The 27,904-nt window shown below is 51.4% G+C and overlaps 2 protein-coding genes across 5 annotated transcripts; one reads left to right on the forward strand and one right to left on the reverse strand.

Moving 5' to 3' along the window:
• The first annotated feature begins 309 nt into the window (after window positions 1-309).
• Window positions 310-12,474, forward strand: ECI1 (enoyl-CoA delta isomerase 1). 3 transcript variants are annotated; one of them, XM_073362723.1, is made up of 7 exons: window positions 310-418; window positions 543-647; window positions 2,490-2,617; window positions 3,240-3,386; window positions 8,206-8,327; window positions 8,813-8,991; window positions 11,914-12,474. In XM_073362723.1, the coding sequence occupies exons 1-7, from the start codon at window positions 373-375 to the stop codon at window positions 12,078-12,080; spliced, it is 894 nt and encodes a 297-aa protein (XP_073218824.1). In that variant the 5' UTR covers window positions 310-372; the 3' UTR covers window positions 12,081-12,474. The 3 variants fall into 3 exon arrangements, with proteins under 3 accessions (XP_073218824.1, XP_073218823.1, XP_073218825.1); XM_073362722.1 differs by lacking the exon at window positions 11,914-12,474 and adding an exon at window positions 11,520-11,907; XM_073362724.1 differs by lacking the exons at window positions 310-418; window positions 11,914-12,474 and adding exons at window positions 1,454-1,760; window positions 11,520-11,907 and having other exon boundaries at window positions 562-647.
• Window positions 12,475-13,668: 1,194 nt separating this feature from the next.
• On the reverse strand, window positions 13,669-27,710 carry DNASE1L2 (deoxyribonuclease 1 like 2). Of its 2 annotated transcripts, none has more exons than XM_073361415.1 (9): window positions 27,657-27,710; window positions 25,823-25,995; window positions 22,985-23,073; window positions 21,040-21,123; window positions 19,193-19,293; window positions 17,222-17,334; window positions 15,737-15,891; window positions 14,916-15,012; window positions 13,669-14,168 (listed from the first exon to the last, which is right to left on the reverse strand). In XM_073361415.1, exons 2-9 carry the CDS (start codon window positions 25,967-25,969, stop codon window positions 14,115-14,117), a joined length of 840 nt encoding a protein of 279 aa, XP_073217516.1. In that variant the 5' UTR covers window positions 25,970-25,995; window positions 27,657-27,710; the 3' UTR covers window positions 13,669-14,114. The 2 variants fall into 2 exon arrangements, with proteins under 2 accessions (XP_073217516.1, XP_073217515.1); XM_073361414.1 differs by having other exon boundaries at window positions 25,823-25,970; window positions 27,657-27,708.
• Window positions 27,711-27,904: the final 194 nt, after the last annotated feature.

Raw genomic sequence — 27,904 nt, forward strand, 5'->3', positions numbered from 1 at the left:
AGTGTCTCTGTGTATCTCTGGGTGCCAGTATCTGTAGGTGTCAGTGTCTAGGTGTCAGTCACTGTCTCTGGGTGTCAATGTTTCTGGGTGTGTCACTGTGTCTGGGTATCAGTGTCTGGGTGCGTCTCTGGGTGTCAGTCAGTGTCTGGGTGTGTTACTGTCTCTGGGTGTCAGTCAGTATCTGGGTGTGTCAGTGTCTCTGGGTGTGTTTGAGTGTCTGTGAGCGTCTGGGTTTGTACCAGTGTCTCTGGGTGTCAGTCAGCGTCTAGGTGTGTTTGAGTGTCTGGGTGTGTATCAGCGTCTGGGTGTCAGTCAGCGTCTCTGGGCGCGTCAGTTCGCTAGGCGGCGGTGTAGCGGGCCGGTAGGCGGAAGATGGCGGCGGTGGGGTTGACCTTTGTCTGGCGGCTGCTTCGCTCAGGTGCGGCCCGGCCCCGGTCCCGCGCGTGGGGAGCCAACTGGGGCCGTTCCCGGCGTGCGCTGGTCCCGGTTCCGGCCCTCCGCGCCCGGCCGGGCCCCGCCGCTGACTCGTGCGTGTCTTGCAGGGCCGCGTCCGGGGCTGTGCGGAGCCGGAGGCCGGGAGCCGGGGGCTGCCCCGCGCAGAGCGATCGGCCACGGCCGGGTGGCGGTGGAGCTGGACAGCAGCGCCGGTGAGGGGCGGCCTCGGTGTGTGGGTGTGTGTACAGTGCGCTGGTGGGGGTGTACATGTACCGCCTGCCGGTGTGTGTGTGTACAGCGTGCTGGGTGCGTGTACATGTACAGCATGCTTTGCGTATGTACATGTACCGCCTGCCGGTGTGTGTGTGTACAGCGTGCTGGGTGCGTGTACATGTACAGCATGCTTTGCGTATGTACATGTACCGCCTGCCGGTGTGTGTGTGTACAGCGTGCTGGGTGCGTGTACATGTACAGCATGCTTTGCGTATGTACATGTACCGCCTGCCGGTGTGTGTGTGTACAGCGTGCTGGGTGCGTGTACATGTACAGCATGCTTTGCGTATGTACATGTACCGCCTGCCGGTGCGTGTACAGTGCACTAGGCTGTGTGCGTGTACGTACATGTATAGTGTGCTGTCTGTATGTGTATGTATAGTGTGCTGTACGTGTGTGTATGTGTACAGCCTGTCGGGGTGTGTGTACAGTGCACTGGGGCAGGGTGTATGGCAAGCCGGGGGGGGTGTATGTGTATGTGTACGGCCTGTCGGGGTGTGTGTACAGTGCACGGGGGGGGTGTATGGCAAGCCAGGGGTGTGTGTGTGTGTATGTGTACGGCAGGCCGGGGTGGGTTCTTTTACAGGTACGGTGCTCTAGGCTCTGTGTGTGTGTGTGTACAGTGCACTCGGCTCTCTCTAACAGTGCTGTGCATGATGCCTGCGGTACAAAGTGCTGACACTTGGTAATGGATCCGGAAAGCTGCTGTGATTGTTTTAACATTCATGTGACTTGTCTCTTGCAGTGACTTAGGCCTATGAGCTTCTGCACGTACACGCATTTGGATGAAGGAATAGGCCTTCAGCCCTACAGCAGCTTGCCATGCTGATCTTCACAAGCACACCTCAAATAATCTATATCTAAAGTACATATTGCCTGTCAGTTCCCTATGTGAGCACTGCCAGTCGCATTTGGATGCCTGTCAGTGGAACACGACCACGACCAAGAGAACAATATTTACAAGAAAAATGTAGCCTCTCCACTGCAGCTCCTGTCCAGTCTGTGTTAGCCCTCTTGAATACAATGGGACACACTGCTTGCTCCTTTTGATGGTAGCTGCTAGAGCTTGGAACACCCTATTTCTCGTTAGTGTAATTCATGTAGAGCTGCATTTCAAGGGGTTCTTCCACAAGATGGGCAGTCAGGAGAACTGGGTTCTGCCACACTGTGATTGTGGCTTTATATCTTTCTGTGCCTCCGCTTCCCATCTGCAGGCAGGAAACAATGTTTCACAGGGTGTTGGGAAGCTAAAATTATATTAGTGGAGTGCACGGATCTTTGCAGGCGGGGAGCTAGAGAGATGCCAGATACCCTAACAGGCATGATGCGGGTAGAGAAAATCCAGCAATTTAGTTATGTAAAGTGGCATGGCCAGTTACCCGTAGACTTTAAGGTCAGAAGGGATCATTGTGATCATCTAGTCTGACCTCCTGCACATTGCAGGTCACAGAACCTCACCCAGCCTCTCCTGAATATATCCCTAACTTCCGGCTAAGTTACTGCAGTCCTTAAATCATCATTTAAAGACTTTAAGTTACAGGGAATTCACCACTAGTTTAAACCTGTTAGTGACCTGTCCCCCGTTGTGCAGAGGAAGGCAAAAAAACCCCAGGGTCTCTGCCAATCTGACCTGGAGGAAAATTCCTACGCTAGCATCCAGGCCTGATCTAGTCTGGTCTTGGGAACGTTCAGAGATCTGGAGTGTGGTAATTAGTGCCCTGGCAGACATTGCTATGGTCATCTCCAGTGGGTTCTAATTCCTCTTATTTTCTGTGGTGCAGGGGTAGCTGTGATGAAGATGGAGAACCTTCCTGTGAACAGCCTGAGCTTGGACTTTCTAACAGAGTTTCTAATAAGCTTGGAGAAACTGGAGAATGACCGAGGCTGCAGAGGGGTCATCCTGACGTCAGTATGTTTACAGTGAAATGAAGATTCTCTTTACAGGGCCGGTTTCAGCTGGCCAGTAGTGCCAGGTGTTGTTATGTGCAGGGTGTGAGTGCCAGACCCTGGTTTGTTCCTTTGCTTCATGCGTAGCCATATTGCTCTCTAGCAACCAGTTCAGGCGATATCAAAGCATGGCATTGGTAGGCTCTGAAGGCTGTCGCATTGAGCCACCTCTGCCTGAGGGAGGTCATTGCTACAGGGGCCTTCAAGGATGGAAGAAAATAAAGTGGGCTACAAAATAGGCTGATTTGGGAGGGAAGTTCTCTGTTCTCTTTTTTAAATTCACCTGGCATTTTCTGGCATCAAATTTGAAATTAACCACAAGCTTTGCTAAGTAAAAATAATAATTGCAAAGAAATGAATTTCCCCTTTATTTGTATATATCGTTGTTATTTTTCTTGCTGGTAAGATCCCTTGAGTTATCTGTTAATATAACTCTAAGGAAATTTGCAAAATATTAAAGATATTTGTTTGCACAGTTTTGTACACACGTGATCAGGTCAGGTTCTACCAGACCATGTTGCTAACAAGTTGAAAGGTCAGTCACTATATATTATCCATTTGATGTTTTTCTTACATTATTTTAGGGTGCCCCCAAAATCTTCTCAGCTGGCCTGGATATTATGGAGATGTATGGGAAGAGCGCAGAGCACTATGCAGAGTTCTGGAAAGCCGTTCAGGAGATGTGGCTCAGGCTGTACCAATCCAACATGGTGACAATAGCCGCTATCAATGCAAGTCAGCTTTATACCTGACTTCATAGGAGGCTCTCAATTGTCAGTCACTTGCCTTGCTATGTTGGTACTGTGGGGGCAGGGACAGGAAAGGAAGAAGGCTTTATGTACGAACACTAGAATGTATACAGGGACTGTGTGTGCAAAATATACATGTGTATGTTTCACATGCACCTCCCCACAGAAGTATGCAGGGTCCCTACTGTTGGAGGTTGGTTCTGTCCCTGATTCTCAGATATAGGCATGAATGAGAGAGATTTACACTGTCAGTTGCTCCAAGATGGTTTTGTGTATTGCAGTGGGTGGACAGCTTCCATAATGCACTGCCAGCCATACGTTGCACCTGGGAGGTGCTGAGCACCTCCCGCTCCCTCTGGTTGAAGTAGGACTTGCTCAGCACGACACAGGAAGCCCGAGCTCCACAGTGCCTCGCATGATTTCAGCTTGCTAGCCGCCTTAGCAGCCTCTTAAAGTGACAGGTCACAACAGAATCTCCTGCAGGGTGCTGGCTCTGATCGAATTCTTTGTTTCTGCTGCACAGACATAGCAAAGAGTGCGCCCAGCCCCAAGAAGCCGTGTCTCAGAGCGGCTTTATCCCAGATGCTGTGTGTGCGGGAGGGCTTGATGGCTAGCTGGGGAGGGCATGGTGGGAAAGGTGGCTACTCGTGGTGGTGTCATGATTTTCTCCCCCATCCTGAGACCCTCCTTTCTTGGAGTCCATGAGTCCAAGGACTGTAGGGATGGGAAAGGCTGGAGCACCATTCTTGCTACTTTTTGCTTTATTGTCCCCAATGCAGCCCACACTTGCAAGTGGCAATCTGGTTTGGAATTCATGCTGCTTGGACTAGTATTAGGGGGAGCCTCTCTGTGGCTACCGCTGCCCAGTCACTGGGGGACATGGTCAGAGGTGGTGTCACACCCGAAGAAGCCATGTTGCCAGGTGAGGGAGAAGCTAGCAGAGCAGTGCTGAGGGGCAAGCCCGACAAGATGACAGCTCCTTAGATCCTGGGTTCTCCCTCCTTTCCAGCTTCCCTCCATCCCCCTCAGCTCCCCCAAAGCCCTCCCACTGGAGGAGACGGTTGCTCAGAAACTCCACCAGATGAGCTCAGATTTGTTTCCTGGCCCCTCTGGCTCCTTGCTAGAGTTTCTCTGCAGGAGGGGAGAAGCTATTCCTATCTTACAAAGGGATGTAGGTTTCAGAGTAACAGCCATGTTAGTCTGTATTCGCAAAAAGAAAAGGAGTGCTTGTGGCACCTTAGAGACTAACCAATTTATTTGAGCATAAGCTTTCGTGAGCTACAGCTCACTTCATCGGATGCATACTGTGGAAAGTGTAGAAGATCTTTTTATATACACACAAAGCATGAAAAAATACCTACTCCCACCCCACTCTCCTGCTGGTAATAGCTTATCTAAAGTGATCACTCTCCTTATAATGTGTATGATAATCGAGTTGGGCCATTTCCAGCACAAATCCAGGGTTTAACAAGAACGTCAGGGGGGTGGGGGGGGTGTTAGGAAAAAACAAGGGGAAATAGGTTCCCTTGCATAATGACTTAGCCACTCCCAGTCTCTATTCAAGCCTAAGTTAATTTTATCCAATTTGCAAATGAATTCCAATTCAACAGTTTCTTGCTGGAGTCTGGATTTGAAGTTTTTTTGTTGTAATATAGCAACTTTCATGTCTGTAATCACGTGACCAGAGAGATTGAAGTATTCTCCGACTGGTTTATGAATGTTATAATTCTTGACATCTGATTTGTGTCCATTTGGTCTTTTACGTAGAGACTGTCCAGTTTGACCAATGTACATGGCAGAGGGGCATTGCTGGCACATGATGGCATATATCACATTGGTGGATGTGCAGGTGAACGAGCCTCTGATAGTGTGGCTAATGTTATTAGGCCCTGCGATGGTGTCCCCTGAATAGATACGTGGGCACAGTTGGCAACGGGTTTTGTTGCAAGGATAGGTTCCTGGGTTAGTGGTTCTGTTGTGTGGTATGTGGTTGCTGGTGAGTATTTGCTTCAGGTTGGGGGGCTGTCTGTAGGCAAGGACTGGACTGTCTCCCAAGATTTCTGAGAGTGTTGGGTCATCCTTCAGGATAGGTTGTAGATCCTTAATAATGCGTTGGAGGGGTTTTAGTTGGGGGCTGAAGGTGACGGCTAGTGCCGTTCTGTTATTTTCTTTGTTAGGCCTGTCCTGTAGTAGGTGACTTCTGGGAACTTTTCTGGCTCTATCAATCTGTTTCTTCACTTCCGCAGGTGGGTATTGTAGTTGTAAGAATGCTTGACAGAGATCTTGTAGGTGTTTGTCTCTGTCTGAGGGGTTGGAGCAAATGCGGTTGTATCGCATAGCTTGGCTGTAGACGATGGATCGTGTGGTGTGGTCAGGGTGAAAGCTGGAGGCATGTAGGTAGGAATAGTGGTCAGTAGGTTTCCGGTATAGGGTGGTGTTTATGTGACCATCGTTTATTAGCACTGTAGTGTCCAGGAAGTGGATCTCTTGTGTGGACTGGACCAGGCTGAGGTTGATGGTGGGATGGAAATTGTTGAAATCATGGTGGAATTCCTCAAGGGCTTCTTTTCCATGGGTCCAGATGATGAAGATGTCATCAATATAGCGCAAGTAGAATAGGGGCGTTAGAACAACGCTTCCTCAGCTCTCGTCCCCTAAGTCAGCCATAAAAATGTTGGCATACTGTGGGGCCATGCGGGTACCCATAGCCGTGCTGCTGATCTGAAGGTATACATTGTCCCCAAATGTAAAATAGTTATGGGTAAGGACAAAGTCACAAAGTTCAGCCACCAGGTTAGCCGTGATATTATCGGGGATTATCTTGACGGCTTGTAGTCCATCTTTGTGTGGAATGTTGGTGTAGAGGGCTTCTACATCCATAGTGGCCAGGATGGTGTTTTGAGGAAGATCACCGATGGATTGTAGTTTCCTCAGGAAGTCAGTGGTGTCTCGAAGATAGCTGGGAGTGCTGGTAGCATAGGGCCTGAGGAGGGAATCTACATAGCCAGACAATCCTGCTGTCAGGGTGCCAATGCCTGAGATGATGGGACGCCCAGGATTTCCAGGTTTATGGATCTTGGGTAGTAGATAGAATATCCCAGGTCGGGGTTCCAGGGGTGTGTCTGTGCGGATTTGATCTTGTGCTTTTTCAGGGAATTTCTTGAGCAAATGCTGTAGTTGCTTTTGGTAACTCTCAGTGGGATCATAGGGTAATGGCTTGTAGAAAGTGGTGTTGGAGAGCTGCCGAGCATATTCCGACCTATTCATGATGACAACAGCACCTCCTTTGTCAGCCTTTTTGATTATGATGTCAGAGTTGTTTCTGAGGCTGTGGATGGCATTGTGTTCCGCACGGCTGAGGTTATGGGGCAAGTGATGCTGCTTTTCCACAATTTCAGCCCGTGCACATCGGCGGAAGCACTCTATGTAGAAGTCCAGTCTGTTGTTTCGACCTTCAGGAGGAGTCCACCTAGAATCCTTCTTTTTGTAGTATTGGTAGGGAGGTCTCTGTGGATTAGTATGTTGTTCAGAGGTGTGTTGGAAATATTCCTTGAGTCGGAGACGTCGAAAATAGGATTCTAGGTCACCACAGAACTGTATCGTGTTCGTGGGGGTGGAGGGGCAGAAGGAGAGGCCCCGAGATAGGACAGCTGCTTCTGCTGGACTGAGAGTATAGTTGGATAGGTTAACAATATTGCTGGGTGGGTTGAGGGAATCATTGCTGTTGCCCCTTGTGGCATGTAGTAGTTTAGAAAGTTTAGTGTCCTTTTTCTCTTGTAGAGAAGCAAAGTGTGCATTGTAAATGGCTTGTCTAGTAGGTCACCTTCTTGAAGTGTGCTTGTGTCACATGCACAACTTCCTAGTTCCTACTTGATGAATTTAGTAAATGATTCTAGCTAACATTTGTGCTTTATTAGTTAACGTGTTACCTTGAGAGTTTGAGGGAATGAAATCCAAGGGCAGGCGTTGTGGAAGGAAGAGGTCATTGCGCTCTGCTGTTAGATCCACAGCAAGGGCAGTTCAGATGTCTTCTGGCATAAGTTAATATGCAGTAATTGGTTATTGTTTCTTGGGTTACACTGGCCCATCTGGTGATTTCTGTGTATTGATTGGTCACTCGCTTTTATTTTTCCACAAAATAACTGCTGGCATTGGCCATACCTCTGTGACTAGCAAGTGCTCTTGAGTTTCTCTCTGAGGCTGAACGTATGAGGAAAAGAGGCAGCTAGGACTTCTTAAAAGGGACACCATCGGGTCACGTACGGTCTCAAGTGTAGGTTTCCCAAAGCGCAAGGCCGATGGCAATGTTTCCTTGGAGTTTTTAAATATAAATTCCCCTAAGAGAAATATTTTTGGTTAAAAAAAAAAAACAAAAACCTCAGCAAAACCCTACTCCACTGCCGAGTTTGCAACCCAAACAAGGCAGCCTCCTGCTAGAGCTGGAGAACCTGGCAATGACACTGATGAGGAATGGAGGTGAAATTGACTAGTTCATTTCCCAGGCTGGGAAAGTTCAAACAGTTAACAGCATAAATAGCTGGGGGGGATTAAAATAGAATTTTAAAATGTAAAACAATTAATAATGTAGGGCAGGAATTGTTTTAATGTCTTTTTTTACTCTGACCATGTCCCTTCGAAGATTTATAGGGACATGACTTTAAAGCTTTATCCCCAGTGCTGTTCTGAGCGCATCCTGCATGCGATAGATGATGCTGTTATGGTGAGAGGAGATGGAGTATTTTAGAACTAGAAGCATGTTGTGGCGATTTAGTTAGATCCAGTCTCTTCCTTTCTGTGCCAGGGGTCCAGCCCGGCAGGGGGCTGTCTGATGGCCATGAGTTGTGACTACAGAATCATGGCAGAGAACCCAAAGTACAGCATTGGACTGAACGAAACGCAGCTGGGTATTGTTGCACCTTTCTGGTAAGGTTACACTGTAATCAGACAAGTGTATTTATGTGGGGGGACGGGAGCAGTGCTGCTATGAAATGTGTATTCAGAGACACCAGAGTCTCTGACAGGACAAAGTTTATTTGTATGGGGGTACCGCATACAGTCCCAGCCCCATTGTGCTGGGTGCTGTACATACATGTAACAGAGAGACAGTCCCTGCCCTTTAGAGCTTACAATGAAAGTATAAGACGAGAGAATGGGTGGCTGCAGGCAGGGGGACCGCAAGGCAACACAGATGATACCAGTCAGTCTGCAAAGCAGCCAGCATGCTTGCCTGACCATTGCTGAGTGGTTTGAAGGTGTCCCAGCAGAGGTGAGTTCTAAAGAGGGATTGGAAGGAGGACAGGGTGGTTACTTAACATCAGCTCTTTGTTTTGCTGTCTCACTGCTTCTCTTTACACTTGCTGGTTGTTCTGTGCTTCCCCCGCCTGAGCGTTTCCTCTCCTCTCTCCTAGGTTTAAGGATACATTGGTGAACACTATTGGAAACCGAGCTACAGAGCGTTCCCTCGAGCTGGGGCTCCTGTACTCCCCGCCTGAGGCCCATAAAATAGGCCTTGTAGATCAGTTAGTACCAGAGGAGAAGATACAGACCACAGCTGCTGCTGTGATGTCACAGTGGTTAGCTATTCCAGGTAAGAGACTTGTGGCTGCGGGATGCTCCTGTCAAAGAGCAGTGAGCTCGTGGCCAGTGTGTGCTGGTCACCTGGTGTAGCACAGTGAGAGCGATGGAGGGGAATGAGACGCAATCGGAGAGCGAGGCTTAACAGTCCCTAGTTCCTCTGCATGTGGTAATGTCAGCAATATTTATCCTAGATTGATTAAAAAGGAGGCAGAATAGTATTGGACCAGATGCTCTAGCAAACCTCTGAGAAACCCTGGGCTGGCAAGGTCCCAGAGGGAAGGTGAACTGCAGAGAGACCCAGGCAATTGGACCATAACAGTTCAGTGAAGCCTCTGGAACCAACTAGAACAGGCCAGCTTGTAAGCACCTATGGGAGAATCCAGTGCCAAACAGCCTGGCATGGTTTGTTTCTAGTGAGCTCAAGGGGCCCCTTGGCTATCTTTGGAGAAGTTACCAAGTTCATGACCAGAGACAGCTCCCACTGAAATGAGTTGTAAAGCTGCTATTGGCTCCCAAGAGATCAGGAATAAAGGCAGTGCAATGAGCATATTCGGGTTGAGATGCCATGGATGGCAGGCCAGCCAGTTCCACCTGGCTAGCATGGGGTTCAGACACGCAGTTTCACACAGCTAATGCTGCCGTAAGGCCAGCATGGAGGGGGAAGAAATTCGAAGCTCGCTGTATGACTTGGCTCGTGTATGAATGGTGGCAATTTTCAGCTCAGCATGCAACGAGCCAGTGTGAGGGGCAAGTGCTGTCCTATCCCTGAAAGCCGTTGGGTGGGATTTAACACAGATCTGAGCATTTGAAACAGAAGGTGCCCAGCCGACGGGAGATGCGCTCTGCATGTGCGTGCTACTCGGGGAAAGGACTGAGAGACAAAAACCAAGTCTGGGCCTTCCCAGCTCCTCCCCCCCGACACATTACACCCAGCTCTTATGTATCGTTGGATCTCACATTCCATTCTCAATTCCTTTGCCTTCTAGAACCTTTGTAATCTGGGACTGACAGGCAGGTGCCCAGGATGCTCCCACACATCCTTGGCTTGGGAGCAGGTCCCCAAGCATCTCTTGGGCCCTGCACTCTCATGATGGGAGGATGTCGGGATGCCCATCAGTCCCTGGCCCCTTATTCCAGAGGGGAGCAAGTCACCAGTCCCTTCTTGTGTGGCTTCCTGGAGACTCCAGTGCAGATCTCACAATCCCCACACTAGGGCCCTGACCCAGTACTGGTCCTTGAAATTCATGTGTACTAGTGTATGTGCTACACAGGGGCCATGGTGGGTTATCACCCAGAGGAGCCTCCAGTATATGTGTGGGCAGCTGATCTGTTTCTTTCCCAGATTTGTTCTTGCACAGATACCTGGAAAATGAAATGCGTGTTGCACTAATGCACTCTCTTGTGTTGCACCAGTAAAACGAAAGGCAGACCATGCTAGAATGACAGTGCTTGCTCTGTATAATGCTGCTGGCAGAGCTAACTTGCATTTACTGACTTTAACTGAGCAATCAGACCCTCATGAGAACACTTATTTCATTACAGTCTCTTAATCAATGTGCATTATAGCAATTGGACACTGGTGCGGAAAAGGCAAATGTTTGGTTAGGAATATCCAACACAGCACAAGCAAGTAAATTCTGCTCTGGTGACTGCTCTGCTTTTCAGAGCCAGGTTCACTTCTGCACATCGCTTTTTACAAGAGCTCCATACAAATAGGAGTGGGTTCAGTGGAGAGGAAAGGCTGGAAGAATAATCGCTCTGAGGAAAGCTTTAAAAGCATGTGGGGTCTTAGAGGGAAGGTATGAAGCAGAGCAGGCGAGGGCTGGACAGCTTTGGAAACAGAGGTGGTGGGCTGCCATCCGGATCCTGCTGCAGGGTTTGGTTTATGCAACTGGTGGCAGACAAGCATTGTGTGCTCTCTATCTTTGGTTGATCTCTTCCCCACTTGAGAGCTTACTCTTCCCTTTGCCGTGTGCCTGAGCCAGAGATTCCCCACTGGAGGGCTCCTTGGCCGTGCTCCTGAGGATCTCTCCTGATGGGGATGTGGCTGGTCGTATCGTGAAGAACGTCTGTGCTCTGGGATAGGCTTCGGGAGAGTTTCTGTGACTGAAACGACTTATGTTCATAATAGCACCTGCCAGCCAAGGCTCTCACAGTGAGTGCAGCAGTGGCTAATGCAAGACCAAGGCTGTCCTGGAAGTGAGGTGTATGGAGAGTGTCCATAGTGTGGTGGGGATGAACTTCCTTAATACATAATTACATTCTCTGTGTTTGGAACTCAGGGCCGTGTCCTCACACAGCTGATGTAAACTGGTGCAGATTCCTTGAAGTCCATGGAGCAATGCTGAGTGTCACCAGCTGGGAAACTGGCTTTATTGTGCTGTTCTGGGAGCTGATTCAGAGGACATGCCCCAGGGGATGGGGCAATTAACGTTTGTTCATGGTGGTATCACTTGTGTCAAACAGTGTTGATAAAGGGTATTGATTTTTAAGGCCAGAAGGGACCACTGTAATCTTCTAGTCTGATCTCCTGTACAGCACGGGCCAGAGAAGTTCGCCTGGTTATCCCTGCACTGAGTCGATCACAGGTGTTTGACAGAAGCATCTTCCAGAAAGGAGTCCAGTCTGGCTTCAGGGACACCAAGAGATGGAGAATCCACCACTTTCCTTGGGAGGTTGCTGTGGTGGTTAATCACCCTCATTGTTAAAAAATTTGTGCCTTGTTTCCAATTTGCCTTTGTCTGGCTTCAGCTTCCAGCTCTTGGTTCTTGCTCTGTCATTCCCTGTTAGAATCAAGAGTGTGTTAGGACCCAGTATTCTTTTCCTCAGGAAGGTAATTACACCCCGTGGTCCTACTACTGACAGGTGGACCTCTGGCTGTAATGTACACTGACCCTGCTTGGCCAACATGCTCTCTCTCTCTACTCCACAGACCATGCCCGTCAGATCACCAAATCCATGATGAGGAAGCCAACTGTGGACCGTCTGCTCGCCCACCGCGAATCTGACATTCAGAACTTTGTCAGCTTCATCACAAAAGACTCCATTCAAAAGTCTCTCCAGATGTACATGGAGATGCTAAAGCAGAGGAGAGGCTGAGGAAGCGTCCTGTCCTGACATGGGGTCGCTGGCCTGGAAGACTGAAGAGCCATATGCCAACCTGTGAACACCCTGAAATAGCTTTAGATTTTTAAAATGAAATATTTTTCTGTGTAATCGATCCGATTTATCCTGGCTGTCACCTTAGCCTCCTGTTTCTAGCCCTTTCACACTAGTGACCTGTCTTATGGTGCCTTATACTGATGCCTTCTTCCTGAAGGGCTGCAGGAAATGTTTGATTGGATGATCCAAATAAATAAATGAGTGGTCAGCCCGTTGCTACTGTGAAATATCATCCACTGGCATGGCTGGGGTCTCCTGGCGCTCAGATATTTGCCTTCCAAAAAGCGTGAATGTTAAAAATGTGAATTGTCAATAAAATGTCTGGAAAGGAGGACAATTGAGAGAGGGACACTTTATTTTCCACATGGGCTGTGTCTGTCCATACTGGGCACTAACTAAACATTACAGCTCCTCCAGGCTGGGGAGTGTGACTGTAACAGCCAGGTGGTGTTAGGGGGCTTATTCCTTCACCCACTTACTTCCCTGGTCTTTCTCGCATGAACAGAGAGCAACAATACCCGAAGTCCAAAGGTGCAAACAATTCAATGTTTATTGGGGTGAACTTCCAGCAAGAATGATTCCAGTTTCCTTCCTTAGTGTCCCCCTTCCCAGCTCTGACACCACAGAGCCTTACACCTGTGTCCTTGTTCCCATTCCTGTCCTTAGCCAAACATGATTCCAATTTCCCCACCCCCATTCCCTGTTCCCATTTCCCTCTCCCCCACACCCACCCACCCCACTTCCTGATTGACTGCAGACTATATAGTAAAACTCGAGTTCTGCTTAGCTATACCTTAACCAATCATTTTCCTGAAATTTAACTAACCAGTCCTAACATATTGTAACATGATTATGTAACCAGTTATATCCCACCACCTTAATTAGTTTACACCCAGCAAAATTAATTATACAGCAGACAGGAACAATCACAGAACCAGACAGAGATTATACAGACAAACAATAGCAAAGTGGGAACTATAATGACAATACAGAAGTGAGGATTTCACATCCCAGCTATTGATAAGTGAGTTCTTGCCAGACAGGATGCTATCAAACTAAGTTTCCTTTTACATCTTCTAGGCACTTCCCTTTCTCTGGAGGCAATAGGCACTATCAGGGCAGGATTGTATTCCTAACAGCCCAATAGCACCTTATTTCAATGTGACTAGGTTGGAATGTGAGGATGTGACCATTCGCTTCCCAGCTTATGGCTGCCTCTGTTGGTTAGCCAAAGGCCTTAGCCTAAGAACAGGACCTGGGACTGTCACAGTAAGAGAAGGACCTTACACCGGCAGACAGTGATTTTGATTCTTTCTTTTATACCTCTAACTAGCCAAGTGATAAGAATACACCTAAATTCTTAGAGTACAGGCCTTGACAGACAGGCCTGAATATCTGTATCCTAACAGGTGGCTACAGGCAAAGGGGTCATTTCCCTTCACCTGAGGCCACAAGTTACAGTGTTTACACATACAGTAATTTTGGATAAGGAAACCCTGGGACCAAATGCATCCTTCCAGGCAAGTATTGTTTGGAAATCAGACTGCAGTTGGAATCCAGCTCAGGTTCATAGTAGCTGAAGGTCATTGTGCTCTGATAGATGGAGGGTGCTGCCAAGGGCTGAATGGGCCTGGTAGATAGAACCCCACTTACAACTGGGCTGCTGCAGAGCCAGGCTGTGATGGGTGGCAGATGGGCCTGCTAGCTGCTTGTACTGGCTGTCCTGTGACTTAGGACCTCAGGCATCAGGGCTGCCACGCCGGCATCTTTTGCTAACGTGGCATTGACTTAAACCCTGGCTGTACGAGGAGGGCTGGTTCGGCCAACGATGTTGTCCTGCAGGGATGGCCAATGCTGGTGCTGAGGGTCCTTTCGGGATGATAGTTACAGTTGGTGGGGCTGGGCAGCCACGCTCCACTGCTGCAGAGGGAGAGGATTCTGAGCAGGTGCTGGTGAAGGCAGCCTGGAGCTTCAGTGAGCCTTCAGCGTCACCTCCACCGGGAAATGGTCGCTGACAGCCAGGGCCTGCATGGGAACAGCAAGTGGGGACACAGTGTAACAGCTCCACCAGCTTAGATCCACCTGGCTACATGTGCAGCGGGTAACCTTCCCAGGGGCCTTTCCCTTGCCCAACCTCAAGACTGGCAATGTCCCCAGCTGGGTCTCAGAAAGGGTGAAGCTCTCCCTTAGCCTTACAGAGCTAGAACTATCCCCAAGCTGGAGTTTTCTAGGGGAAGGGCCTGACACCCTTGACTTTCAAGCTGTAGGTTTCTAGGGAGAGAAGAGCTCGTTTAGAGAAGTTTTAAATGCATGAGTTATTGTTTTCTTTATCCTTGGTGCGCTATGGACTCCTGGCCACTAAAGACACCTACCCACGAAGGGACGTAAAAAATAGTTCCCACCACCTTTGCGACAACCCTTGGATGCTGATGGAGTGCACACAGAGGAGGGTGGGAAGCTGTGGTTTATGGAGGTCATCAGTGACCTGTTTGCTTCATCACTTGTGAGTGCTACAGGCATCCAAAACTCCCAGTTATAAAGCCTTGAGAGCTCACCTTTTCCTGGCAGAGTTGCAGACATCCCTGTCATTTTTTCAAAATGTTTTATAAACGAGGATGCTTGGGTCTGGCCAGAGGCCCTGTCTGGTTCTTAAGGATGTCCCTAGTATGACTGTCCCGCACAGCCAGGGGTCTACCCCGGAATTTAACAAGCAGGAAGAGCTTCGCTGTCTAAAGGAATTAAATGTTTGCTCTCAGTTTCAGCCCACCACACCTCGGCTTCCTCCAGTTTGAAAGCGTGTTGGAAATCATAGACATCAGCAGACTTGGGCTTGATGCTTTTCTTCAGCTTGGGGCCGCACACCACAATCCTGGAACATGACAACACAAGACTCGGGGTTAAACCCCTGCACTTTCCAGGGGCTTTCATTTCAGATTCAAACACAGCAAGGAAAAATCCCAACTCCGAGGATCTGGGGTTAGTATCAGTGCTGGGCTAGTCTTCAGCCCTTCTTTTCCCCGACACCAAATGCCATCTGCCATTGTCTGTGCCAGGCCTCCGAGAGTGGGTCTCTGATGAAAAACAAGAGCTAAGACCTAGGCAAAGAAGCCCCCACCCAAGGCTTTCGCTGAAGCTCTTCTAGTTCAGCCACAAGAGGGAATGCAGGCACAGGCAGCCAGCAGAGTGCCCTGTGAGTCCTGAATCACAACTGCTCTGTGGATCCCCCAGACGGAGGATCGCCGTCAGCAGCTTCATTCACTCTCATGTCCTCTGTGCTGCGCTCATGTTGCCCACACAATCGGACTGCTGGCTTCAGCCAACCTTCCCCCAGCAGGCATGCACACACCCTCCCACACACAGCCATTCTCCTGACAGGCCCAAGTTACTCCACCTGTTCTGAGACTTGTTAATAGCCCACCAGGAAATACAGAGGGAACCCTTGGATATCTCCTGCATCTGTAGGTGGGTCTCTGCCTGTGCCAGGAGCCGGAGTCTCTCCCTGCAGGGCCGGAGGAATGTTCAGGCCCCAGGGCTGCGCCGTGCTTGCCAAGAGAGGCCTGCCCATTGTGACGCTCGGAAAGGCAGCGTCTCACCGGTCGTAGGCGCAGTCTGACTTCCCAACGGTGGTGTCTGCACTGTCAGGGATGAGCCACTTGAACACCTCGCTGGTGCGCAGGCGGATGGACCCCCAGTCCCCGTTCTTGACGTAGGAGCAGTCGGCGTTGAAGTCTCCAAGGAACATGATATTCTACAGAAGGAATGGCGTGAATGGGCTGTGTGTTCGGTACTGGCAGGCACTGGGATCGGGCATGAGAGAGACGCAGTCAGTGCCTGAGCACCCTTTGGACTGTGCGGTGAGGACTGAGTGAAAAGCAGAATTTGCATCCTGGGGAAAGGCTGAAATTTCACTGTTTGGTTTTGTCTTGAATTGGGACGAAAAGTCAAAATATCAAAGTTTTACCCAGAGTAGAAAGGTTTGATTTGGAAAGGTCTAAACCTTTTGTTTGGGGTCAGCTGTTAAAAGGCATGTGCCGAAGCTGCTGCATTGCCTCATGGGAGTTGTAGTCCAGGTGCCTTATGCCCCCATTCACCCACTGAGCCACATTCCCTGACCAGACTACATCTTGAGGGGAGACTGTGGTGTATCATGGGAGATGTAGTCCATCCAGAGATCCCATGGGGAGAATGGGTAATGAGGCCCTGCTGCAGAATTGGCAGATGCTTCACTGCCAGACCTCCTCAAAATGAAATGTTTTGATGCCATTCAACAACCCTGTGCTTCGGGTCAACATGACCCTACATCAGATAGTTCGTTTCCCTTTTCCTGCAGGAAAATCAACATTTTTCCATAAACATTTTCCCCAAAGAAAATGTTGATTTTGCAGAAACCGCATTTTCCATCAAAAAGGCATTTTGCCAGCCACCAACCTCCCAGAGACGTGCTACTGATGCAGGACCAGGCACTAAGCACAGAGCTCTTATACTCTGCCAGCAGAGGCTGTCCCTGCAGGAGCAGCCACCTGGAATCAGGGGAGCTCCAAGTCTGTCCATAAACTGCCCGGTCCGTGCCCCACAGAGCCAGGCCTGCAGGAGGTGGTGACGGCACGTGATCTGCCTCAGAGAAATGTGGGCATTTTCGTGGCATTTAGCCACCATCCCACAGAGCCGGAGACACAGACGGCTATTTACACTGGGGGTATGTCACGCTGCTGTCAGTGGAACTATGCCAGCATCACCCTGGAGTTGTCTGGGAGCACACTCCAGACCATGGAGCATCCCAGCCAGCTCCTCTGGGAATGAGATTTCAGCTGATTGCCTGCGCAGCTGGCTCCTTCCTAGCTAGCGTGGTGGCCCAGAGGCAGCAGCCGATGGACGCTGTGGGTTCCACAGGAACTGTATAGTTAATACCAACCCAGCTCTAAGCAAGGGGGAGAGGGACCTGGGTTCTCTACCCTGGACGATGCAGGAGCTCAGACTGGATGGTCAGAACAGGCCCTTCTGGCCATAACAGCTGTGAATCTAAAGCCCCGTCGTACATTCACACAGGGCTAGGTTTGCACCCAGATACTTCTGCTTACGTCAGTCCCCCACTTGTCGATGACATCTAAGTAGACATCGTAGAGGGCGTCGATCTCTGCCACAGCCTCACTGGGGGCCGTATGGAGGGGCACCAGCACGAACTCTTGCACCTCTGCCAGAGACACAAGTTACAGAGTGATCACACACATGCACACAGAGAGCCATCTCGCACAACATATGCAAAGCTCTCACAAACACACACAGTCATCACACACACAGCCATCTCATGCTCACACACACCCAACCATCACACACCCAGCCAGCCATCTCTCTCTCACCCACACCCACACCCCCCAGCCATCGCACACACACACACACAGAGCCATCTCGCACACACGCAGAGCTTTCACACGCAGACACCCAGCCATCTCATACTCATACACACCCAGCCATCATACACACACTGAGCCAACACACGTGTGCACACACTCAGAGCCATCATACACATGCGTGTGCACACACACACACAGAGCCACCATACACACGTGCGTGAACACACACAGTCCTGAACCATAAGGTTTGTCCGTCAGCTTCAGTAACACCTCCAGTAGCGCTGCCCTGGGGCGCCCTGACCTAGTGGGGACAAGAGTGCCCCCGCCCAGGGGACATGTTCAGCTCTCTCCCTTCGTCTATATCAGGGGTGGGAAAACTTTTCACCCAAGGGCCACATCTGGGTGGGGAAATTGCATGCAGGGCCATGAATGTAGAGCTGGGGCAGGGGGTTGGGGTGCGGGAGGGAGTGCAGGGTGTGGGAGGGGGTGTGGTATGCAGGGGCTCAGGGCAAGGGGTTGGGGTTCAGGAGGGGATGCAGAGTGCAGGAGGGGGCTCAGGGCAGGAGGTTGGGGGCTCAAGGCAGGAGGAGCTGTGGAGTGCAGGAGGGGGCTCAGGGCAGGGGGCTCAAGGCAGGGGGTTATGGGGCTCAGGGCAGGGGGTTGGAGTGCGGGGTGCAGGAGGGGTGCGGGCTCTGGCCCGGTGCTGCTTACCTTGAGCGGCTCTGGGGTGGCAGTGGCGTGCAGTGGGGCTAAAGCAGGCTGCCTGCCTGCCCTGGCCCTGTGCCGCTCCCGGAAGTGGCCAGCATGTCCAGCAGTGGCTCCTGGGGGTGGGCTGGGGCAGGCAGCTCCGCCACGCACTGCCCTCGCCTGCGGGTACCACCCCCGAAGCTCCCATTGACCACGGTTCCCCATTCCTGGGCAATGAGAGCTGCGGTGGGTGGTGCCTGCAGGCAAGGGCAGCGCACGGAGCCCTCTGCCCCCACCCCTGGGGCCACAGAGACGTGGGGCCAGCCGCTTCCAGGAGCAGTGCTGGGACAGGGCAGGCAGGGAGCCTGCTTAGCCCCACTGTGCCATGGGGCTGGAAATCCCCACGGGCCGTAGTTTGCCCTCCCCTGGTCTACATCTATGAGTGTCCTGTCCCCTATTAGCCAACATAGCCAGAGCCCCATGCCCCACTGGGTGGGTGAGAATGGGGAATCCAGGGTGGAGATCCGAGCATCTCGTCACATCCCTCCTGTGCAGCTCTCGCTATGCACATACACTGGGTTGTAGCTGAATGTGACTGCAGGGTTCAGTCCTCTGCGTACTGTATGAGCCGGTACCCTCGGACCCCCACAGCCACACTTCTCAGACGTAGCAGAGTCTCCCTGCCCTCCAGCACCAGGGCCTAAGCCCAGAGCAGGAGGGCCGGGTCCCTCCCTGCTGGAAGCAGTGACAATGCACCCGTCCTGGGGCCATGAATATGTCACCCCCTCAGCACAGCGCACAAGCCAGCACGTGGATCCTACATCACTCCTGCCCAGACATTCACTCCACTCGAGGATGTGGCTCGCCAGCCTGCTCCAGCTCAGTGGGGCTCACAGCTGCTCTGAGTCTCTGGTTGGTGACTTGATCTTCAGGATGCTGCAAACTGGGAGCAGGGCCCTGCATGGGGCTGGGCGGGGGTTGGGGTCACTCCTGCCAGTGGGCTCTGCTTACTCGAGTTGGGGGATGAGAACTTTACAATGAAGGGCTCCCGACTGAAGATGTTGCTTGGGTCTGGATACTGGTACGTGGCCACTACAGACACCGTCTGCTCCCTGGGGGGAAACAGCAGGGAGGGGAGAGAGTCAGTAAGAGGACAGGAAGGGGGCTCCAGCTGTTCATGCCAGAGGGTTTGGCTTGGTAGGAGCTCCCCACCCCTCAGTCCTGACCCACAGCCCCCTACTGTCCCAGCCCTGCGCTCCCCACCCACAGCTCTGCCAGCACCCCTCAATCCTGACCCACAGCCCCCTACCTTCCTAGCCCTGGGCTCCCCACCCACAGCTCTGCCGGTGCCCCTCAATCCCAGCCTGTAGCGTCCCCGTCCCCAGCTATTACAATGCAGCTTTGTCAGTACATCTCCAGCCTAACGGGTCACCAGAAGGCAGAGGTCTCATGCCCAGTGGATCACCTGCTGCTACAGCTCCTCAGTGCTGAGAGCTTCCTTGTCAACACAGGAGAAATTGGTCCTGAGGCAATGGGCCAGATCCTCAGCTGGTGTCGGTTGATATAGCTCCACGGCCCTTGACAGCGCTGCCCCCGTCAATACCAACTGTGGCTCTGGCCCATTGTTCATTCGTTCATTTGTTCAGCTGTTGGAACGCAGTGGGGTGGCCTGGGGGCAGCAGGGTCCCTTTGGTCCATGTCGGAGCTCCGTGCCAAGCCAGCCCCAGGGTGCTGAGAGCATCAGGCAGCAATGGTTCACTATAAGGTTTGTTCATGATGCTGTTGTCTGTTGTTTGACTCAGGGGTTTTAACACATCTGGACTGCTCGGATACAGCCCGATACCAATGTCCTCTAGAGCCATGATTCTCAACCTGTGGTCTGCGGACCTCTGGGGGTCCAGGGACTATGTCTAAGGGGTCCACAAAAGATTTAGCCTGAGACCCAGGTGAATGCCCAAGCTCCTGCAGATGCCCAAGGAGCGACAGAGCTACTGAGAGCCGCATAGGCTGAGGAGCCCAAATATCTTGGAGATGCCAGGACCATTGCACCTAGACAGCGTAGGAAGGAGCTCAGGGGGCATTAGTCAATGTGTTGGATGGTGTCAGTGTGTTTCAGATGGCAGTGTTCCTGCTGACTAAGTGGCAAACATACTTGGCACTGAGCGGGGACCCGATGGAGCAGGGAGGGACCAGGTCCCCCTACATGGTTGCCACCCACCCTGGTGGTGGCCCATTCCCCTGACTGGCCATTAGGCCCCACAGGCCTGAAGGAGAGGGCAGTTATACTGACTCTGGCCGTTGGGCCATGCAGCCCTGAGGGAGGGCACTCATATTGATTTTTACCCCTAGGTTACGCTGTCCCAAGACAAGGGGTGATCGTACAAACTCAGCTGCGGGGAAATAACAACCCTCACCCTGCCCCAAGAGGGGATGCGGGGTGCTTGTCCCATGACACCCGCCAAGCAAATATCATCCAGGCAGGAAATGCCGCATGTGGGACATGCTGTCCAACAGACGTGTTTAGAAGCATGTAAATACACAGCTACTGTGATGCAAAGGGCCTTAGCTCTGACCCCCAGATCCCAGCCCTCACTCCCCCTAGACCAAGAGATTGCCTTGTGCCCAAACACTGTGGCCCTCATTCTTGTTTAAACTAAGACCCCTCTACACCACGCTGCCAGCTTAAAAGGGGCCTGAGAGGAGGTGTGAAGGGGCCACTCTGTGTGGGGTCAGGAGCACCACAGATGCCGTGGGTCAGGTTCCCCAGGAGTTGCTGCTGATGTACACAGGGGGAGGCAAGCCAGGCCTGTCTCCAGGCTGGCAGCTGCTGATCCAGCCTCTTCCATGAGCCCTGTTACCTGTAAATGAAGAGGTACATCTCCTTGTAGTTCTCCCGACCCAGAGGCTCGCTGATCTCATAGCTGTACTGATGCTTCGACGCACTGCGGGGGGACACAAAGGAGAACAGCAGTGATGACCTCACAGGCTGGCCTCAGCTCTGAGCCTCCCACTCCAACAGTGTAAGTGGGGTGCCTCCAATGTACCCAGCGGGAGTGCCAAGGGAGCCAGGTCCTGTGTGTGGACCTGCCAGAAAAACATCTCCCGTCCCCCCCGAGCCATTCCCCGCTTTACTCTCCCTCTGCTCCCCTTTGCCCTGCTCTTTATATGGGGCAGAGGCGGGTCCTGGCACTAGTCACTTACTTGGCACTCAGATCTTCTCCCTACAGACGCCAGCTAATTAGCCAGCCCACAATGCTCCTTCGCCCTGTGCTCGCACCTTTCACCTGCTGATCTCCAGCCTGCACTCTCTGTGCGCCCACTGACCACGGGAGCTGAAGGAGACTCTCTCGCTGTCGAGCCAAGGACACATGGTTACGTGCCATCTGCTGCTGTGCAGCGCATGAGTCCCTTCCTGACACTGACACAGCCCTATGCACAGATACGTGGCCCCGTCCAGCTGAGGATCTCGTGCTGACAAGGCTGGATTTGGCCTCCCAGACCCTGGAGCCTGGAGCCGGCCCCTTTGCCTGGTGACTGCTCTGTGGCCTCGTTTATCACTGTGACATTGTCTAATTTAAAATATGACCATGCAAATCATTGTTGCTACCACTGTTATATAATTGCAACAAATCTTATACAAAGTGTGCTGTATGGCCAGAAAGGGTAAGGATTCTTCAGGATAAATGATACAGAGTCAACCATTAGAGACGTGTGAATGGTAATTAGGGCCACTCCATACTAGATAAGCTAGAACTTTGAAATGCAAACCTGTATTGTTAGAGAATTGGAGGTGATGGTAATTGTATGTGTGTACTTATATCTTGTAAATGTTAGCCATGTAAACAGACAGTTCCTGTCTGTCACTATAGCTATTGATTCAGAGATCCAAAGGGAATATTAACATTTAATTGAACTGTAAACATAGGAGTACTTGTGGCACCTTAGAGACTCTTTTTGCTGATACAGACTAACACGGCTACCACTCTGAAACCTGTAAACATAGGTTATCACTGTGTTCATCTCGCTTTGAAATTTATAGCAAATTACCTGAGAATGATGGAAAACGGGCAATTGCCTTATGTTAATCTGTGTAGATAATTACCAGCGATGCTTAGGAAATGGATCCACTTCAAAGTCCCCATGAGTGTCTATTGTTCACCTAAGACTCTGAGCTATCACAAGAAGGCCTGAAACTGTATAAAGATGCCTTGGGTCCCAATCCTTTTTATCTCTGACGTGCTTGATGCTTCATGCAGGGGAAGCTTAAGTCATAAGGCTGAGATCCCAGTCCTAAGCTGGAACACCCTGAATATAAACATTGAACTATAACCTATGAACTAATTCTGAAAGAACTCTTTACAACTACAAATACTCTCTCTTTTCTTTTTTTAAATAAATTTTAGTTTATAATAAGAATTGGCTGTAGTGTGTATTTGGTAAGATCTGAAATATTCATTAACCTGGGAGGTAATGTGTCCGATCCTTTGGGATTGGTAGATCTTTCTTATATGATGAATAAGATTTTCAGTAATCTTCATCATATCTTACTTGGGTTTCTGGGTGGAGGCCTGAGACCGGGTTGCTTTAAAGGAACTGTGTTATTGACTCCTGGGTAACCAGTGAGATATTATAGAAGCAGTTTTGTGCTGGTTTGGTAAATCTAAGTATTGGAATATCCCCCAGCTTTGGGGATTGTCTGTCCCATTCTTTGCAGTTCACCCTAACTGAATGACTTCCGTTGGATTCGGTCACAATCACTAATGGGGACTGAGACATGTCCCTGCCACCTACTCCGGAGGTTACCTGTTGAGCTGGTCTAGGAGGTTGGTCACGGCGCTGAGATCGGCATCCCGCACCTCCTGCACCAGGGCAATGTCGTACCGCGACAGGATCTGCGGGCGGCATGGGGGCAGTTGTCAGCGCACAGCCGGGAGCAAACGGCAGGGAGGGCTGGAGGGGCAGCTCTGTTCCCTGCCCTGATGTGCACTGGCTGTGGGCTGGGTGCAGAGCGCTGGGCCCTGCGGTCAGTGGACACCGGCATGGTGCGATACACAGCCCCAGAGAGGGACGAAGATGGCTCCAGTGCCACTCGAATTGTACATGTGCAATGGGCCAGCCTCACGGACAGCGCTGGAACCCCACTGAGGGACAGATGGAGCCCCCCGACTCTGCAATCTGGGGAATCAAGGTAGTAGCTGGTGCCTGTGCCCTGCCAGGCTCTCCAGAGCACGGAGTGGGGAAGGGACTTGCCTGAGGTCACAGAACAGTGAAGAGCCTCTTGACGCACAGCCACAGCATCCCCTCGGAGCTAAGAGACAAGGAGGGGGCACCGTGCAGCAAAAGTCAGGTCCTGCTCCAGCGGCCTGTGGCCTGGGTCACAGCGGATCCTGTCTCTACCTGGGCCGGCTCCACACACCAGAACCCAGCCTCCGTGTAGGAGCACAGAGCACTGCAGTCAGGAGTCCAGGCCCAGATTTGGCCTGGGTTGGGCCCATCTCTCTGGCTTCCCCCGGAGGTGAGCGCAGGCATGGCGGTGCCTCTCTTCTGGCTCGAAAGCTGCACCCTTTCCAGAGAGGAGGCAGCTGAGCCTGCCTGTCATGCTATAGGACTGCAAACAGCCCTGGGCAGGGTGCAATTGCAGTGCACCCAGCCAGCCCACAGCCCGGGCACCTCCTGGCTCAGTGCTATTTGGATTCCCCGGTGTTCAGAGCCGGGGACGCCTGGTTGGTGGGTCTCTTTTCTCCTAGCCGTGAGGGGGGCAGGGAGGCAGAGGGGCCGTGTCTGCAGGCCATGGGCTGGGTTTGGCACCAGAAGAATGGCCGGGCCAGCCAACCCTGCAGCCGCTGAGTGGCTTGGGCTCTGAGCAAGGGCACTTGGAAAGGCCCATCCCGCTGCCAGGCTGGGGTGGCCCTGGCAACCTCCAGCCATTTCCTAGGGTGACTAGCTGAGTGGCATCTGTCCCGGTGTGAGGGAGGAATGGGGGAGGGGCGCACCGGGCTCAGGGAGGTGCCAATGTCCCTGGCTGCTGAGCCCCGGCATCCCCGGCCTCTTTTCTTCCCTGCCACTCCGGGGTGAAAGGGAGCCGGTAGGGGCCGGTACGGCGTACCGGTAAGAACCGCACTGGCCCGTACCCAGCCCACATCAAAGCGCTGCCACGGCAGCGGTTTAACATCCCTGCCCCTTTTGCCTCCCACGTCGGGGGCCCGGCTGGTCGGGTCCGGACCGGCCGGGCCGCCGATGGGGAAGGGGCAGCAACGTTAAAGCGCTGCCGCGGCAAAGGACCCTGCGGCGCTTTAACGTACCCGCCCTGTTTGCTCCCCCGGCCGCCGCACTAGGCCCAACTGTCCTTGCCCCCCCCCCCCCGCCTGGAGGCACTCGCAGCAGCTCTGCGTACTAGGCCCAAGTGTCCTTGGCCCCCCCGCCTGGAGGCACACACAGCAGTTATGCTGAGAATCTGCAACAGTATGTTGCAGAGTCAGACTGCCTGAAACTAAGCAAGGCCAAACAGGGGAGATATGGAAGAACAATGCTGAATAAAGCAGCTTTATGTATAGTTTAACAAATGATACAAAAAACAAGGGAACTAGCTGGTAACTGGATTGGCTGGCTATATGGATACTTAGGGCAGCTTGCTATTGGATAAGTATGCTGAAGAAAGGATGTATAAAAGCCTGTGTAACTTCCTGCTCTGGGTGCAGGATCTGAGATTCTATTCTCCCTGTACCTTTTTGCAGCTGCAAATAAACTTTTCTGCTTCTCCACCCCGTTGTGATTATTGGGTGAAGCACACCGGGTAGCAAACCAACCTCTGCTGTTGTTTTGCCTCTCGGCACTGGGTGCCGGCAACAGCCCCTTTAACGGGCTGGAACCAAGCAAGGCCCTGGGATACCAGCTCCCTGCCTGTCTCCAGCGGGAGATCCCGGATCCCAGCAGCCGCTCTGCCTCATCTGCCCTGAACGACCCCCCAGCAGGGCAAGTGTCACCAGTGGAGCCTGCCCGGAGTAAATGGGAGGTCCCCACTGCCCTGCCCTGGCAGCGAGTTCCCCCCGTTACCTAGCATCATTCACACCTGGTGTGAATGATGACACACGGGGCAGGGGCAGGGACTGCAGGGGCTGCCCATCCCAGCCACTAGCCTGACTAGTGTGTCCTCCTCTGCCAGTGGGGAGCTGGTGAGGGCCACCAACCCCCCGCACCCCCCGCGGAGACCATGCCCTGGGTGAGTGGGGCGTAGGGTGACCAGGCAGCAAGTGTGAAAAATGGGGCCGGGGGTGGGGGTAATAGGCACCTACATAAGAAAGCTGCAAATATCAGGACTGTTCCTATAAAATTGGGACATTTGGTCATCCTAGGGCGGGGGGAGCTGAGTCCCAAGGCAGCAGGGTGTGGGGAGTGAGTGTGATCAGCCTGAATCCACACCCATTCCCCAGCAGAGAGTGACCCCCTGAATGAACCCCCAATCCTTTGGACAGTGGGTACCGATCCCCTTTCTGCCCCTGGGACGTGCCTGCTGTCATCCCCGAGATGGGGCCCTTTTAAAACTTTGCGAACACAAACCATCCCTGGTTGCTGCTGAGTTCCTGAGCTGGCCCCAGAGCCAGCACCACCAAGCCGCAACCCCAGGCAGCCTGGAGCACTCACTTTCACAATGATGCCCGCGGTTGTCTCGTCGGACAGCTTGCTGTCTCCAAAGTTCTTGATGTTGAAAGCACAGATTCTCAGCGCGGCGGCTGTGCACAGCAGGTAGGCCAGGGACAGCAAGGCCAGTGCCAGCCTCGTGGCCCCCATCCTGCAGGCAAGAAGGGACACAGCGTCTGTAGGGATCAGTGGAGAGGTTAGTGTATTGGCAAGGAGCAGGATGCCGCCTGTGGGTGCTGGCTGGGCTGGAATGATGGGGCGGTGGGTGGCTTGTGATGTGCACAGCCTCCTGGCAGAGGAGGCATGTACCAATCCTCACTAAACTAAACTGCACCTGTCACAACCCTCCAGGAAATCGGTCAATGTCATGATCCCTAATTTGCACATAAGGAAATTAAGGCAAAGAAAGGGGAAGGGACTTGCCCAACGTTACCCAGTGAACCAGCAACAGAGCTGGGAAAAGAACCCAGGAATCCTGGCTCCCAGTCACCTGTTTTAGCCCCTAGAAACAGTCTCTAAAGCTACCACAGGTATGGGGCAGCCTTTCTGTAGGTTCCCTTCATTAACCCTGCGTGCCTGTATATCTGAAAATAGTGCAGAGCAAGTGATTGCATTAAACAGCCCTGAAGCTGGAGCATTAATGTGAACTTGGACACAGAAGGATGAGAGAAGCTGGGACAGGGAACAAGCTGCTAGTCAGCTCTGTTGGTGCTCATGTTGGCTACAGATCCACTAATCCTCAAAGCTGGGAACCCTCCCACTTCTTCCCCACTCACGCGCATGTCCCCTTTACTTCCCCAAAAGGGGAATGGACAGTTGCAATTTCTTCAACATTGTAGCAGGCATGGCTGGTTCAGGAATTGGAGGGTCCCATGCCGCTAAGATGACAGATTTGTATGCTGTCTGCATGTCACAGATTGTTGGAGTGTCTGCTATCGGGGTTGCTAAGTCATTCGACCCTGCATTTGTAGGGTTAATTGCTAAAACAGGGGGGGTTGACTGCAAAGACAGGGGTGCTCACTCTATAAGTGAAAAAAAATTACTGCTTTCTTCCCCGACCACTTTGTTTTAGCTTTTTAGAGTTAATTTGTGTGTTATATCGATTAAACTTTTTCAAATATTTATACACAGCATACATTCTAATATCCAATACATTTTTAAACATAGTAGAAAGGAAAATAATATAACAATTAAATAAAATATAACCCCTTTGAGTTTATATAAACCATCTGAGGATAATAAATTTTTATTGACTGCTTATCCTTGGGAGATACAGATAGAAACCTTTTGAATGTTTGTTTTTTTCAGCTTTAACATTTTGCAATGTTGTTTAGGGTTTAACTTAATTCAATGAGGTTTGCCCAGGATAGAGACACAGGGTTGGTGGACACCCAGCTGTAGTAAGGAATTCATGCTTTCAGCTGCATATGGATGCTATTGGGATAGGACCTGGAACAGTAACCATGACAGGCATTATTTCACAGTCATGTTTATGCTGAGCAAGGCTGGGGCTCTTGCTTCAACCCCAGGTTGTACAATATCCCAAAAAGAGTGAGTTTATTATAAAGACCTGACAGATCGTAACAGGCAGCCTTTTGAACTGCTGCAGTGATATGGCAATCAGTTACTGTTACATACAGGATCATTTCCTGCCACAGACCAACCAGTTGCTACACACAAAGATGGTTAGTTAACAATGCAGCCCTGGTGAACCATACAAATCAGACTCCAGGATATTCCATGGTTCCGATAAACAGGTTAGAACAAAGCAGTGGAGCCAAATCACCATGATCTCAGGAAGCAATTCAGAAAGAATAGAGGAAACAGGGTTACTTACAAAAGTTTCAGAAGTGAAATGTTTTCCAGAGGAGATGGGGAGAAATGAGGGTTGTCTTCACAGAGGATAAAAATAACAACTTCTGTATCTATTAACTTATTAAACCAACAACATTTAACTAATAGCCCACATGACCAATAAGCAAGCAACAAAGCATTCTATGCATATGCTTAATACTTCAATTTACCTCCTTTACTTTTTCTCCTACCCTCTTCACCCCCTGCACTTTTTTGCAGGTTAGAAGGGTG

Source organism: Lepidochelys kempii, chromosome 10, assembly GCF_965140265.1.
Source record: "Lepidochelys kempii isolate rLepKem1 chromosome 10, rLepKem1.hap2, whole genome shotgun sequence".
Lineage (NCBI taxonomy): Eukaryota > Metazoa > Chordata > Testudines > Cheloniidae > Lepidochelys > Lepidochelys kempii.

Coding starts and splice junctions, on each gene's coding strand:
- DNASE1L2 (XM_073361415.1), bottom strand. CDS start 25,969: ATGGGGGCCACGAGGCTGGCACTGGCCTTGCTGTCCCTGGCCTACCTG. Junction 21,124..22,984: donor CTCCTAGACCAGCTCAACAG/GTAACCTCCGGA, acceptor GTCCCCCCGCAG/TGCGTCGAAGCATCAGTACA. Junction 17,335..19,192: donor GTTCTCATCCCCCAACTCGA/GTAAGCAGAGCC, acceptor TGTCTCTGGCAG/AGGTGCAAGAGTTCGTGCTG.
- ECI1 (XM_073362722.1), top strand. CDS start 373: ATGGCGGCGGTGGGGTTGACCTTTGTCTGGCGGCTGCTTCGCTCAG. Junction 3,387..8,205: donor TGACAATAGCCGCTATCAAT/GCAAGTCAGCTT, acceptor TTTCTGTGCCAG/GGGTCCAGCCCGGCAGGGGG. Junction 8,328..8,812: donor GGTATTGTTGCACCTTTCTG/GTAAGGTTACAC, acceptor CCTCTCTCCTAG/GTTTAAGGATACATTGGTGA.